At 38.2% G+C, this 15,704-nt stretch overlaps 1 protein-coding gene across 6 annotated transcripts in view; it reads left to right on the top strand.

The window, feature by feature from the left end:
- The window catches only part of LOC307119795 (myosin phosphatase Rho interacting protein), an 80,266-nt gene that overhangs the window by 33,253 nt on the left and 31,309 nt on the right, over positions 1–15,704 (top strand). For 4 of the 6 annotated variants that reach the window (XM_079806333.1, XM_079806330.1, XM_079806331.1 and 1 more), the window contains exons 5-10: positions 279–363; positions 1,398–1,451; positions 1,999–2,182; positions 5,116–5,836; positions 11,486–11,645; positions 11,921–12,028. In XM_079806333.1, the coding sequence (XP_079662459.1) occupies positions 279–363; positions 1,398–1,451; positions 1,999–2,182; positions 5,116–5,836; positions 11,486–11,645; positions 11,921–12,028 (1,312 nt within the window). The remainder of the gene's footprint in view (positions 1–278; positions 364–1,397; positions 1,452–1,998; positions 2,183–5,115; positions 5,837–11,485; positions 11,646–11,920; positions 12,029–15,704) is intronic. The other 2 variants (XM_079806335.1, XM_079806334.1) reach the window with 2 other exon arrangements.

Here is a 15,704-nt window from a genome sequence, read left to right as displayed (position 1 = left end):
AAATAGCAATTTCTCACGATTTACAAATAGTTGGAAACATTTGGGATATTGTAAATACTCAACTGAACAAAATATATAACACTGGCCGAGTGGTTTTTGGATATTTTACTGCAGAAATGTTACATAGTGCACCTTTAATAAGTGAAGTAATGACTAATGACTAACTCAATGATAGTAATTTAGTAAAATACATTAATTTCAATCTGTACGATTAGATAAGCAATTACTAACTAATTGCTGTTTTGAAATAATTCTCGAAACACTGTATATGTGTTCAGGTGGCAGGAGGCGCTGATGGTGTTCCCACGAACCAACAAACAAAACCAGAAGAAGAAACGGAAAGTGGAAACTCCAACACCACAGGTACACACACACAGACACACACACAGATACACCAACTTGTGAGATTTTAAAATGTTGTTATAAGCTATTCCTTTAACTAGCTTAATCAGCAAGCGTTCTTTAGTCAATAAACCTACAGATCAGTATCACCAGCTAGATTTTACTAGTGAACAATATGATTGTGTTAGTCCTCCTGCTAAACCAGCACTAGACCAAAACTAACCAGCATTCCATCTCCGTCTGGACGGAACTAATGTGTGTTTGTTTTGACGTAAGCATGAGCGTGTCTTCATTCTTGGAAAAGAGTTACAAACTTACACGCACACCTACACACAAATATTTCAGCTCATTTCAACGTCACCTCATTTGGTGAATGACAGCTAAAGGAATCTACTCTGGAATCTGAAGAGACGTTTCTTTGTTATCTTTGCTCATAAAAATCCTTCCTCCTTAGTCAGGATGGTTTAATGGCTAGTATTTTGTTTTACCAAGCAGGATTTTGTGACCCAGATCTTCTTGGATAGCCAGTACACAAATGAGGGGGACAGCCTTCTTGTTTGTTATAATAAACTTGATTTTAATCTTTTTTTTTTTAGAAATAGATCTAGATCTTAAAGATGTTAAATCTATTAATTCCTAAATATTGTATAATTTAAAAAAATATATTATATATATTATTTTTTCTATTTTAAACCTATAAAATATATTTATATTTTGTATATTCTTACTTTTTTTTCTAGAACAAACAATCCTAAAATCAGCTATATGTGTATGTAATGATTTTATATATATATATATATATATATATATATATATATATATATATATATATATATATATATATATATATATAGTATTATTTTATTTAAACAAACATATTCTTATTTAAATTTTTTTTGGTATTTCTTTTTTTTCTTATATTTTAAAATATTTTTTAGAACAAATCTCAGCCATTTTCTCATTTTATTTTGGGTTATATTTTGTGTTTTAAACGGATTGTGTTATTGTTAGGGTTTATTTACTTTGCTCTGACCTCCTGACCTGTGTTTTGTCAGGCTGCTGCTCTTCTAACAGGTCGATGCTCCCAGCACAACATGAATGGGTTTATTGTAAGTCCAAAACCAGCATGATCCGACCAATCATAGCACAGCACTGGGATCAAATCAATACATGAATTATGGGTGTTTTTGGAGAACATATGATCGGACCGTGGCATATTTTGTCCAGTAAATAATTCTCATGTGTGTGTGCTTCCGCTGGGATGCTGGGTGGCTCACGCAGGCGTGTGTGTGTTTGGGTTCATGCAGAAAAATGCACTGAGTGATTTTTTTTTTTTATGATTTAATCAAAAAGGTATTACTGGGCGGTCAGGTGGAAACAGGAAAGACACAGACGTTAATCTGCGAGTGTGTGTTTAGTGTGGGGTGTGGTGCTGAGCGCAAATCAGCGTGTGTATGAAATCATGGCACAATAGCTCATTTGTTATCAGCCTGCAAGTTTAGACAGTTACATTCGTGTGTCTGACTGTCTGCACACACACACACACACACACACAGGTGTTTTTAACATCAAAGAGCTCTTTGTTCTTGACTACGGGTTAGTTAAATATTATGCTTGTCTGTACATTTCTCTCTTTCTCTCTCTGTGTGTGTTCAGGAACCAGGCCCTGCGAAGGTGACAGTCACCAGTACCAGCAGCAGCAGCAGTATGGTGTGTCTCCCCAGCACTATAGCTCAGGCAGAGCGAGTGCCGCCCACCCGGGCCACTCTGTGGCAGGAGGGAACATGGAGTCGAGCCACTATACCAACAAGCTGCAGCACCGGCAGCCTGAGTCAACTGGGTACAATTCATTTGAAACTAACAAAAACAAGGTTATGACATACTGTTGTGAACCTGGGAATCAGCTGACGAAATATTAAAATGACACAAAAATACATATTAAATTTGACATTTAAAACAGAGACATGCCGTACACAAGTATGCATGTGCAAACAACCAAAACCGCCTAACGGTACTGAATCACATGTCGACACAGAAAGAGGTCATTATTGGGTGTTGATGGACTCGATCTACTCCCTTTATGTTTTGATCGTCGTTCTCATCTTTTTGTTCAAAATGTTGCTTTTTTTATTCAACTTTCACGGACCTTTACCTTGACTGTTCTAAGCTGGTGGAATGACCTGCCCGACTCTGAGTTTTTGTTTTCTAGATATAGATATTAAAAATGTTACATCTATTAAAGGGTTAGTTCACCCAAAAATGAAAATTCTGTCATTAATATCTTGCCCTCATGTCGTTCGACACCCGTAAGACCTCCGTTCATCTTCAGAACACAAATGAAGATATTTTAGTTGAAATCTGATGGCTCTGAAAGGCCTCCATTGGCACAATGTTCACTCTCAAGACCCATAAAAGGTACTAAAGACGTCGTTACAAAGTCCATCTCACTACAGTGGTTCTAAAATAACTTTATGAATCGGCGAGAATAGTTTTTGTGCGCAAAAAAACCCTAAATAACGACTTACATAGTGATGACCGATTTCAAAACACGGCCTCATGAAGCTTCGAAGCGTTATGAATCAGTGAGTCGATTCATGAGGCCGTGTTTTGAAATCGTGTGCCAATGGAGGCCTTTCAGAGCCATCAGATTTCAACTAAAATATCTTCATTTCTGTTCCGAAGATGAACGGAGGTCTGACGGGTGTCGAACGACATGAGGGTGAGTAATTAATGACAGAATTTTAATTTTTGGGTGAACTAAACCTTTAATTCCTAAATATGTTATGATTTAAAAAAAAAAACATATATATATTTTACACATATAAAATATATTTAGTATATTCTTCCTTTTTTATACACTCAGTCTTAAGCTATTTTCAGGAAACGTCTGAAGACGCATCTTTTTATTCATCTTCCATTAATACTAACATTTGCTATTCTTTATTTATTTAAAAATAGATGATGCTAGAATAAAAGTTTTTGTTGTTGTTTAAAAGCAGAGAGCTCTGCTCTTTCTTTAGATTTTTTTTGTTTGTTTTAATAATTGTTAAAGGGTAGTAGGGTACATAACACACACAGTCTCATGTTAATCTTTAGTAACTATAGAGTAGTGTTGCATCCTTCATATCTCTGAAGAGTCTTTAGTTTTATCAGATTTATAAAAGACAGATACGCTGTACCGATTCTTTCCGAAAACAGCCAAGCTTGTGGAAGCGTGCAGTGGGCGGAGCTAAAGAGTCATGAGCACACACACACACACGCGCAAAATACATCATGGCATTATCCCTGGATAACTTTCAATTCACTATACGTTTGTGTTGTTCACATTATATGCACTTAAGCAACGACTGCCAACAGAACACAGACATTTGATGCAGTTCCACTCACCGCCTGCGGTTTCCACTCATGAGCGGGAACAAACACACACACTTGCAGAACTCCGTTGCTGCTCCGGAAAAACAAACTTCCACTGTTTCCTTAACGCTGGGTTATTTGGGAAGCTGAACAAGGTTATCTTTCCCCCACAACCAGAAACTCACTTCTTTAGTGACATTGTTGATTTCGTGGTCTAAAAACAAAATGGCAGCGCTGCCGACGGCTCCCGTAACCCGAACGAAGCTCGTTGATGGACGTCATACAGGGCCATACTCGGAAAAAACTTTCCAAAGCGTATTTGAATCCTGAAGGAGTGTATTGGCCAAAACTTCAAAACTGAGTATTTCTGTGGCAATGTTTAGCATAATAATCCAACTGTTTAACAGTGTAAATAAGTCAGAATGCATGAAATAGCATTAGACCCCACCTTTAACAGCAGAATGCATAGTGAAAACTACATGATCCATGATTCTGCAAAAGAAATTCCCACCAATCAGGGAATCACAAGCTAATCTCGCCAAAGGAACTCTTTTACGTCCGCCCATGAAGCACTGCAAATTACATAATAGTCAGTCTCCTTGTGCTCTCAAATCACTTAAATATCAGGGGCACTTCCTCCGAGGAGGCAAGGGAGGCAGTGCCTCCTTAAAAAATTGGATGAGAAAATAATCCAAAGTACAAAAATAAAACAATGCAAATTTTACGAAATTATCATTTAAATCATTCAACCCTGACCAGCAGTGACACCAGCAGTTAAAGTTGTGTGTTTTTAAATCATTAATGGGAAAAATAATTTCAGAGCCATGGCCTCTTTAAAGGTGGGCGAACACTGTTGTACTCTATTGTGGGTGGTGAGTTTTGTTGCAAATGCCTCTCATCATAGCAACAGTGAGGTTTGTCAAATTTTCTCCATTAAAATCTAGAGAAATATCTTTTCTTGACTGCGACTACTATGCCACAGTTTACTATTGCCGTCATGTTCAGTACATGTGATTTATAATACTGAATTACACCACCAGGAACCATTAGTTATTTTGGTCTTAGAAGAAAGACGTCCACTTCACACATAATAAAGTCACTGGACCTCCAATTTCAGGCAAAATGAAAAGAACATTTAAATAGGTTCACTTACTCACAAAAACCACAGTAACTATAACTTCTGACAAAATACTACAGTGATTGTGACCTCAGTAAAACTGTGGTAACTTGGTGTTAGTCACCACTGTCATTAAACACAGGATTAAACAAAATGACAGGCGTTTTACACTGTTTGAAGGAGATCCCAGATTCATTTGGTATGATTTTACAGTAGTAACTAGGTATTTTGGCAGCTGTAATGTTACCATGGTACATTTTTGTAAGGATACTGACTGATTTTTCTGTCTTTCTCACGCTCAGACTCGGGAAACTTGAGTGCTGGTCGTAAGCCACGGGTGGAGAGCGGATATTTTTCGCTGGAAAAGCCTAAACCCGAAGAAGACGAAGGACGACAGCACCAATGCCAGCAGGAGCGAGAGCCACTACCGCAGCAGCAGCCGCCCCCTCTGCTTTCTTCCTCCTCCACCTCGCCCTCCTCTTCCTCACGCCCCAGGTATCTCTCATTTGATCCTGAGCTCTTCAGCTCTCCAGTCAACTCACACAAACACACGTCACACAACCCACACACTGCTGCTAACACACAGACTTCCAGTGGCGTGCGCGTTACATATAACGCCCGCACTCACAAACACAACACACAAAGACTCAGCACATCAGAGGAGCATCTTTCAGTGGACGCCCCATCGCTGGAGTTCCCGCCCTCGTCAGATGCTAATCTCAGTCCCCTTCCCAGCCCGGACACACTCTCCAGTCCAAACTCACACACATGCCACACAAACATCCTCCCATCATCCCTGTCCTCTTCTCAGAGCTCTTTGGACTCTGAGCAGAGTCTAGAGAGCCGTGTGGGCAGGGCGGGCCGAGGTGGGCAGGGTTACGCCGCCCTGGCGGACGTGCCGCGGGCACGGAGACTCAGTCATCGGGAAGCGTACCGATCCAGCCAAAAACGGCAGGAGCTGCGAGCACGCGCAAGGAGCCCAGGCAGGGAGGAAGTGGAACGACTGTTCGGACGTGATCGAAGGTGATGAGCGATACACACACAAAGGCTCGGTTTCAAACCCAAGTGAGGCAGCTATATTCTTAGACAGCATCTTTATAAGTAACTGATTTGAAACACTCTACATGGGCAGCAGAGCTTAAAGGGTTAGTTCACCCAAAAATGAAAATTCTGTCATTAATTACTCACCCTCATGTCGTTCGACACCCGTAAGACCTCCGTTCATCTTCAGAACACAAATGAAGATATTTTAGTTGAAAGCTGAGAAAGGCTTCAGATAGGCCTCCATTGGCATTCAGTACATTTACACTCCCAAGACCCATAAAAGGCACTTAAAACGTCATTACAAAGTCCATCTCACCACAGTGGCTCTACAATAATTTTACGATGCGACGACAATAGTTTTTGTGCGCAAAAAAAATCAAAATAACACCTTTATCCACCTTGTTCTTGTCTTCCGTGTGTGCCTCCATGACGCATGTGCGAGAATATGACGTAGAGCCAGCGTTCGGGAATCCATGAAATGCACACTTTAGTCCCATTTTGAGAACTACGCCGAGACCTAAAGCACGATCAATGTAGAATCCAACAGCTTAGACACGCGCGTCTTCCTCTGCTTGTAAACAAATCGCTTCTGGGTCATGTGTCCGAACGCCGGATCTGCGTCATATTCTCGCGCATGCGTCGTGGAGGCACACACGGAAGACAAGAACAAGTTAGATAAAGGTGTTATTTTGATTTTTTTTTCGCACAAAAACTATTGTCGTCGCATTGTAAAATTATTGTAGAGTCACTGTGGTGAGATGGACTTTGTAATGACGTTTTAAGTGCCTTTTATGGGTCCTGGGAGTGTAAATGTACTGAATGCCAATGGAGGCCTGTCTGAAGCCTTTCTCAGCATCAGCTTTCAACAAAAATATCTTCATTTGTGTTCGGAATATGAACGGAGGTCTTACGGGTGTCGAACGACATGAGGGTGAGTAATTAATGACAGAATTTTCATTTTTGGGTGAACTAACCCTTTAAAGCGTTTAACCCTATAAACCCCACTATATAATTTTTTTTAATACACAAAAGGCCTCTAAATGATCAAAACTAACCTATTGTACTCGGTGTTCTACATGCGTTATATCCTCGGACTGCACCAAATTGCATATTTTTGCTCTGAATAAAATTAAGTATGTATGAGTAAGTATGAATGAAAATTAAATAAGTATGAGTCATAAAAGTTGACAAAAATCACATGTCTAAGAGTTAAATAAATGGTTCCATTTCAAATACATTTTATTTTTCGAGCTATTATTTCATATGTAAGGCTTTGCAGGTTTAATAATAGCAAATAATTATATTAACAAATAACATTCTTGTATTATATAGCAATTAATATTATAAAAAATTACATAATATAAAATAAATAATAATAAATGAATTAACAAATAATATTATTTAAAAAATAATACAGAAATACTTGATGAAATAGTTTAGTTTTATTTAACTTTTTTTATTAAAACTGAATAAAATATCCTTCTGTGATTCCAGTAGAATTTAAAGTTTTAAAGTCATTTTTTGTCTTGAATGCAGTCTCGCGCAATAATGACCGTTTTCAGTTACTGATGTCATTGCAGAAATTTTACATTTCAACTAGCTAGATTCATATTCATCTGGTCATGTGATCTCCGCCCCCATGAGGCTCCATTATTAGCCCACTTAAATGACTGGAGTCTCATGTATATGTGCATTTATTTTCAACTTCTGAAGCGCTGTTCGTTTTTAACAGAGAAAGAAATTACTGCACTTTTAATACTAATGTGAAGTTAAGTTAATTACTTGATGCTCTAAGTTGCACAAAAATATTCGGTGAAACGTTTTTTAATTTTTATTGGCTGCTTTTCTATCCCTAATCCTAACTAAAGTGTATAATCACCATGTCCTGGTGTTATGCAAACGGATACTTCCTTTGAAATGTCAACAATATCTAGTATTGGTACTGTTTGCAATAGATTTTATGTGCTTATGATGCCTAAAAATGCTGTCTAGGTGGCAAGTCACTAGAGTTTGTACCAGAGCCAATGACACACACATTCTAGTTCAATATACATGCATTTAAATCACAGAAATTATTTTATAGCCACATTAGACGTTATAGTCTGATCGTAATTGAGCAGATACAGTTCTGTATAGGGAACTGAAGATACGCAGCTACTTCCCCTGCAGTATAAACACAATCTGCTCGCTCAGTCCCAGCCAACACGCCTGCTGTGTTTACGTCTCAGAGCGAGCGCGGAGGTTATATCTCCACCTGCTGGAGCCGGCAGGAAAAACCAGCCGGTTATCTGTCAATGACACTCAGGGCGAGCAAGTTCAGAAACTGAGACGCAGGGAGGATGTGCTGACATCTGTCTGAGCTAATGCTGTGCCTTTAGCACTTAGAATCATGACATTCATCTCATTCTTGCAGCTTTAGCGCCACCTAGTGTACACTGTGTACAACTGAACTTCCAATCTAATCTCTCTTCCATTTTGATTAAAATCTCGATGCAGAACTGAACGCTGTATCTGCTCAGTTCTGTGTCTGTGATTTGAAATGTTTCTTTACTTCTGCGCTGTTCTCTTTTCATTTCTCTCGTGCTTTTTATGTCTTTTTTGCTTTTTATTTGATCTGTTTCTCCTCTTTTTCAGGCAGTCTTCTGAAACTCTGCACTTCCTGCCCTGTGCCACGCCCTGCCACGCCCACTGACACACCCACTGCTTACTTTCATTCCACCTGCTGGGGCCAAACTATAACACACACACACACACACACACATCTCAGAATCAAAGTCATAAAGACCAAAGCCTTTTTCACACCGCAAGCAGCTCATATTTCAATGAGCAGATTAACAGTGAATTCAGACTGCCAACTATGTGGCACAAACGATTTCGTTAACAGCTTCACAATGGGGTTTGAGTTTAATTTTGCTTTAATGAGTGGAATTTAAAGTTTCACTCATTTTTTTGTGTGTATGCTTTGCTAAAATGGCTCACACAATAGCAAATGTTTTCAGTTGCTGGTGCCATTGTAGAAATATTGTTCAATTTATTCCACAACTAGCAACTGAGATTAAAAAAAAGGATTCATATTCATCTGGTCATGTGATTTCTGCCCACATGAGGCTCCATTATTAGCCCACTTATATGAAATATACAAATATTTTTATATAAATTAGAAAAATGATGGCTGTTATTAAAGGAAATGCTAAATGTGGTACCCCAGAAATCAGTTGTGCATCAGAAACGCTACATAAGCTGGCCGTCTGCCGCTGCTTCAGTTCGGTGTGAAACGGGTGTAAAAGATGAATTATTCCTACTAACACATGGGTGTACACTGGGACAAAGACTGACTGCTGTCTGGGGTTCTGCTCATGGCTGTTGTCGCTGGTTTCCTGTGTCTGTCCCTCTGCTCTGCCATCTGCTCGTATAAGACATCTGAAATTCATCTTGTTAAACAAATACTACAAATCAATCACATGCTAACATCTCAGGTACTCTCTGCTGAGAAAAGCCTTCAATCACTAAATTCTTGCAGAGGAAATTAAGCTTGTCTGTGTTAAAGGGTTAGTTCACCCAAAAATGAAAATTCTGTCATTAAAATCTTACCCTCATGTTGTTCGACACCCGTCAGACCTCCGTTCATCTTCAGAACACAAATGAAGATATTTTAGTTGAAATCTGATGGCTCTGAAAGGCCTCCATTGGCACAATGGCACTTTACACTCTCAAGACCCATAAAAGGTACTAAAGACGTCGTTACAAAGTCCATCTCACTACAGTGGTTCTACAATAACTTTATGAATCGGCGAGAATAGTTTTTGTGCGCAAAAAAACCCTAAATAACGACTTATATAGTGATGACGATTTCAAAACACGGCATCATGAAGCTTCGAAGCGTTATGAATCAGTGAGTCGATTCAGCGGTTTGAATCTGCAAATTTCAGCAGTTTGGCGGTTTGACACGCGATCCGAATCATGATTCGACTCACTGATTCATAACGCTTCGAAGCTTCATGATGCCGTGTTTTGAAATGGTCATCACTATATAAGTCGTTATTTAGGGTTTTTTTGCGCACAAAAACTATTCTCGCCGATTCATAAAGTTATTGTAGAACCGCTGTAGTGAGATGGACTTTGTAACGACGTCTTTAGTACCTTTTAAGGGTCTTGAGAGTGTAAAATGCACGATGGAGGCCTTTCAGAGCCATCAGATTTCAACTAAAATATCTTCATTTGTGTTCTGAAGATGAACGGAGGTCTGACGGGTGTCCAACGACATGAGGGTAAGTAATTAATGACAGAATTTTCATTTTTGGGTGAACTAACCCCCTATTCGGATGGTAAATGTTTCTCACGTGGAAATCCGTAAATATTAATTTGCATGCCACCTCAGTGATAAAACTTGTGCGTTTGGATGGTGATTTATTCACGGTGGAGGAGCGATTTGTGATCCTGGGAACCTACTCACGTGGTCAATAACATGATTGTATGCTGTAAATAAAATGTCATATGCTTGGCATAATAAGAAAAAAATGCATATTTAATTTAATAATCGGAAAATAATATCCTAATTATTTAAATCTGTTTAAAAATAGGAAGATGTATAGACGCACATTATAGTTAAAATGGTTTTCTGTCTTGTATTTTATCTCAAAATAAAGGATGTCATTTTATTCCACATGGAAATGAGCCGAAATAAGTGAATACAGCCTCTCATTTAAATGAGGTAAACATAATGCTGCGGTTATTTTAACATGCATAACCATTTCAAATGTTTACGTGCTTTTCTTCTTTTTATTTTTGGAGCGGTGATGAATTATATTGCACTTGTAAATACTTGCCAGCATTTCAGTAATAAAAGTCTTTAGATCTTTAAACTGCATCCAAATTACAGCGAAGCGCAACCGTACGGTGCTCCGCAGGGGTCAAAAAGGATATAAACAGTGAATTTTGAAGTGATATATTCTTGGAAACTCAGAGATGTGGATTCGGACGGCAATTAAATCACCACACGACGTTGGTGTTGGTCTAAAAACAAAAACAGTAGGTCATTCGGCCGGGGATTTTTACACGGGTGGTGTGAGAAAAACACTGACATTCTGGATTCGGATGGCAATAAAATCAATGACTAGCCCCTGTCAATGATGAAAATACCTTACGACCCCATGAGAAACAATTACCATCCGAATAGGGCTTTAGCTAGCTCCAAAACGCAAAGGTAATGGCAATACATGCCTAAAGTTGCTACCTTTTTTTATTTATTACATTACACCGGCTTTTAGATTCTGTTTTGAGTCAATGTCACTGCTTTAATGTCATAAAACAATTTCCAGTCACATTTTATGTTTGAGTTATGACCATGTTGAGGTTATTTATGGGGTCAGGTTCAGCTCTCACCGGTAGTGATTTTTCATCCTTCCTCTGTAGATGTAAACATCCCGCAATGTTTGGTATAAATATTGAAATTAGTTTATTTTTCTAATGCATTTATTAGTTTATTATACATCGCATTTAACTCTGTTCATGTAAGCCATTATTTTAGGTCCAAAATAGAGTATGAGAAGATCTGTGATGAAAGGAAAGCATCTGATTAGGCCATATTTTCCATTGTTTCTGTTCTGACCTCTGTGTGTTTTGCTGCAGACGTTCACAGGTCATTGAGAGATTTGAGTGTCAAGATGCTGTCAACACTCCAGAGCAAATGGACACAACGAATTCTTCAACAGACCCCGTCCCTTCATATTCTAATACAGCCAATCAGAGAGCAGGACGCAATGAACGACGCCTCTCCAACCAGAAACAGGTACTCATTTAACATGGTGTTTAATTAATGATTATTTGTTTTTGTAATAAAAAAAAATCACTGTTTTGCATCTGTTGACAATAGTGTGTAAATTGCAGTACAGCACTAAACATTGTTGCTATTGTTCAGTAAATTGCTGAGTGTCGTTCAAGCCAGTTCAATCTGGATCATCCAATCAGATTTCAGATGGCCTGGTAGCAGTAACTCATCAAAATCATCAGTAATGTGTTTCTTTGAATTCATTAATTTTTCATTTCTTTCTTAAACCGTTGCAGGATTTCTCATTGGATTCGACGAAAGGTCGGACGGATGAAGTTTCTTCACTAGCTGGTTACCGGAGGGCCAAAAGTCTGGACCGCAGAGCCACAGAGACACTCATGACTGTAAGAGCACATACTGTAATAACACACAAATCCTCATTAATTATGGCTATAATTAACAAGATTCTTTTAACTAAGGTATTGAATATATGGTGATGTATTACATCAAATAGTGTTGGTAGTAATCTAATGTTTATGACACATAACAGGTAGAACGTTTTAGAATCTTAGTTGTTTTTTTTTAATGAAATTATAAACAGCAAAACAGAACTTTATGTTGGTGAATATTAAAGGGTTAATCACCCCAAAATTAAAATTCTGTCATTAATTACTTAATTTTAAGTAAATTTTTTTATGTATAAACATATATAAACATATATATATATATATATATATATATATATATATGTTTATATATGTTTATACATATCTTATATATATATATATATATATATATATATATATATATATATATATATATATATATATATATATATATATATATATATATATATATATATATATATATATATATAATATATATATATATATACACACACACACACACAGATTTTTTTAGATTTTTTTAATTAATTATATATAAAAAAATAATAAAAAAAAAACATTATTGTACATTTTGTGAATACAGATTTTTTTTCCCCCATGTTTCATTTCAAATGTTGCCACATCAGTGTGTGAACAGATTGTAAAGAAACTTAAAAAATGAGACCTTCCCAGACTTCCTAGGTTGTCAGTGAAAGCCCTTAGACTGATTTTTTTTTTGTGAAGGACTCTGGGAAAATCAAAAGGATTTGACATTTACACTCTCCCAAGAGGCTCTCTTCCGTTTAATGACACATGAAACAAATGCTTATACAATGTTCGAAAGAACCGAGTTCACCTCCGAGCCGCAGGGCTGCCTTTCTGCGACGTCGTCTGCGCTTCGTAATGGCAAAAGAGCCATTCTGTACTGTAATGTCAATGTGTCATGCAAAGAAAAGGGATTCATTCAAACTACCACACATCGTCAGATCTATGTAATCTATAGTCTCAAAATAAATACTTTATAATCAAACTATCATAAAGGTGTAATTTTAATTAGGAACAAACATATCCACATCTCTATGATCAGATGCTTTCTTAACTGCTGTTTCCTTAACGCTGTCATTTTTGTTGTGTTTATTTTGTTATTGAGAGGAAAGCGCACAGCACATATTTACATATTTATCTAAATGTCGCTCTCAGCCGCGGGGCGGTGTTAGGATGTTCTTTAACAGTGTATCGCTGTAACGGTATTTCCAGGTTCTTTTTTACTAAGCGAAGGACGAAAAAGAACTTGCCTTGAGTATATCAGGGCCTTGAATCACATTCAGTTTCTTGTACGCAAGTGTGAGCATGAGCAAAAAGTTGCCAGCTGCAGTTCACTTAACAGCCACCGGTGTCGCTAAAAACAAGGGTTTCTGAATTCTACATACTATAATTGCATTGTAAGGCCGGTTTCACACTGCACATTTTTTCGGCGCCCATGTTAATAGATTAGAGCAATCACACCGATCACAGAGGCGGAGCGGCATCGCACCGCAGGAGCAGAGCAGAAGCACCGCGATCGTTTCGACGCGAGTCTATTTTTGCTGCTACTCGCTCACGTTGAATTAAAGCCACAGTGCATTGCTCTTGAACAAAATTGACCTGATTAACATTGATTGAAATCATGTACTGAAGTGTTCCGTGTGTTTTACAATCACCATACATCCAGCGCTGTGACACAAAAAAATGAAATTCACAAAAACACATCACTGCCAGAAGTTTTTGCTCAAATCTCAAAGGCCCGTAAATGATTAAAACTAGAGGCATATCTTAACTTTAAGGTTACTATTATCATATAAACTACTAGTGATGCACCGAAATGAAAATTCTGGGCCGAAACCGAACATTTTGGATGCACTTGGCTGAGAACCGAAACTGAAGCCGAAAATGGCTTCTTTTAAAAACGTCTAATATATATATATAATTGCTTGAATTTAATGGATCTGAAATGAAAAAATCAGGAACCAATAGAATAATCAAACTTTTATTAAGTTATATAACAAAACCTAAAATATTTTTAACAATAAATATAAATAATAATACCAAATAGGCGTAATATTATTCTTCAAGTTTTATGTTTCATCAAACAAAATAGTTTTTTAACAGTTGTGCAAAAAAAGATCCACAATTATCTGAATAACTGCACACAAAATCACAGAATGGTTCTCATTAAGAACATAGAGACAGAGCGACACACGTCATAATCTGAAGACCACGCCCACCGGGGGGGAAAACAATCGAACGCTCTCCATTGACTTTGCATTGCGTGAAGCGGCATCCTTGTCATTTCGGACTTATAACAAAAAACAGAACAATGTCTAAAAGCGGATATGTGACAAAGTGTACAGCAAACAAGCTAAACAAAACCCACAACCAAAAACCCAGATGTTTTTATAAGCTATTGACCCAAAGAACGAGCGTTTAAAGACAAAAAAGTGGATACAGGCCATTGAGACAGAGCGCGACACGTTATATTACACTGAGAAGTACACCCACTACAGGGGAACGTAACCAGCGACAGGAAATATAATATATAAAACTGACATTTGGATATTTGACTTAACAGTGACAACATATTTACTGCACACATAGGCATACTGAGACATACTGAGTGTCAGGATCCCAAAATGTACCCATTCTTCCTGCTGAAGCGTCACGTTTTACTGCCATTATCCACTTTTGTTTCCTTAAACTCTCGTTTTTTTGGGTCAAGAGCTTATAAAAACTTATTTTTGTGTTTTTTAGCTTGTTTGCTGTACACTTTGTCACATATCAGCTTTTAGACATTGTTCTGTTTTTTGTTATAAGTCCGAGATGACAAGGATGCAGCCTCCCGCAATGCAAAGTCAATGGAGAGCGTTGGATTGTTTTCCCCCCCGGTGTGGGCGTGGCCTAAATATGCTCTGTCTCTATGAGATGCTGCACTGAATAGTCTCTCATTGTCTGTCACTGTTCTTCGGGAAATATGGCATTTGGGGGGTAAAATATGTGTTTTTTTGGCAGGGTTGCCTGCTAAAATTTGCATTTCTGGGTCTAAATATCACATAATTGGGGTCGCTTCAACCCGCGGACATGGAAAAACATCCCACTGGAAAACCGCAGACTTGGCAACACTTCTTGGGGCAGATAAATACCTGCGTGCAATCCGCGCAAGCAATGGAAAGCGGCCTTCGTTCGCGCGCCAGTAGTCAAGGGGATTGACGCTTCTGTCAATGGGTAGTTCAGCTAACGTTAGATACGTCTTTATGTTCTCATACCGCTGACATGCTTTATCTTTGAAAGGCAGACGCGTCGCGTGATAACAGCTCGACCATGAGTGAAACCTAAGCGCTTGCGCACGGATGGGAGGTGCGGGTGACATTCATTTTCGGTGTACGTTTTCGGCTGTTTTTTTTTTTTATTTTTTTGTTTTTTTTTTACCGATAATGCCATTTTCGGCGGCCGAAATTTCGGTGCACCCCTATAAACTACCTATATACAGCATGTTATATGCATATGTGTTTGGGACAGAGGGGTACACTGTCGCATTTGCAGCAGATATATGCTGCCCATCATAAATCAAAGCACAAGACAGACAGGGGTCGGAGGAGAACACCGGAAAAGGTGACAGAATGGACGATACTGGTCTGTATTTGCAATACACAAGCCGCGG

Source organism: Gobio gobio, assembly GCF_949357685.1.
Source record: "Gobio gobio genome assembly, chromosome: 23".
NCBI classification, from domain to species: Eukaryota; Metazoa; Chordata; class Actinopteri; order Cypriniformes; family Gobionidae; genus Gobio; species Gobio gobio.
The sequence above is the reverse complement of the archived record's forward strand: the minus strand, read 5'-3'. Positions and strand labels throughout refer to the sequence as shown.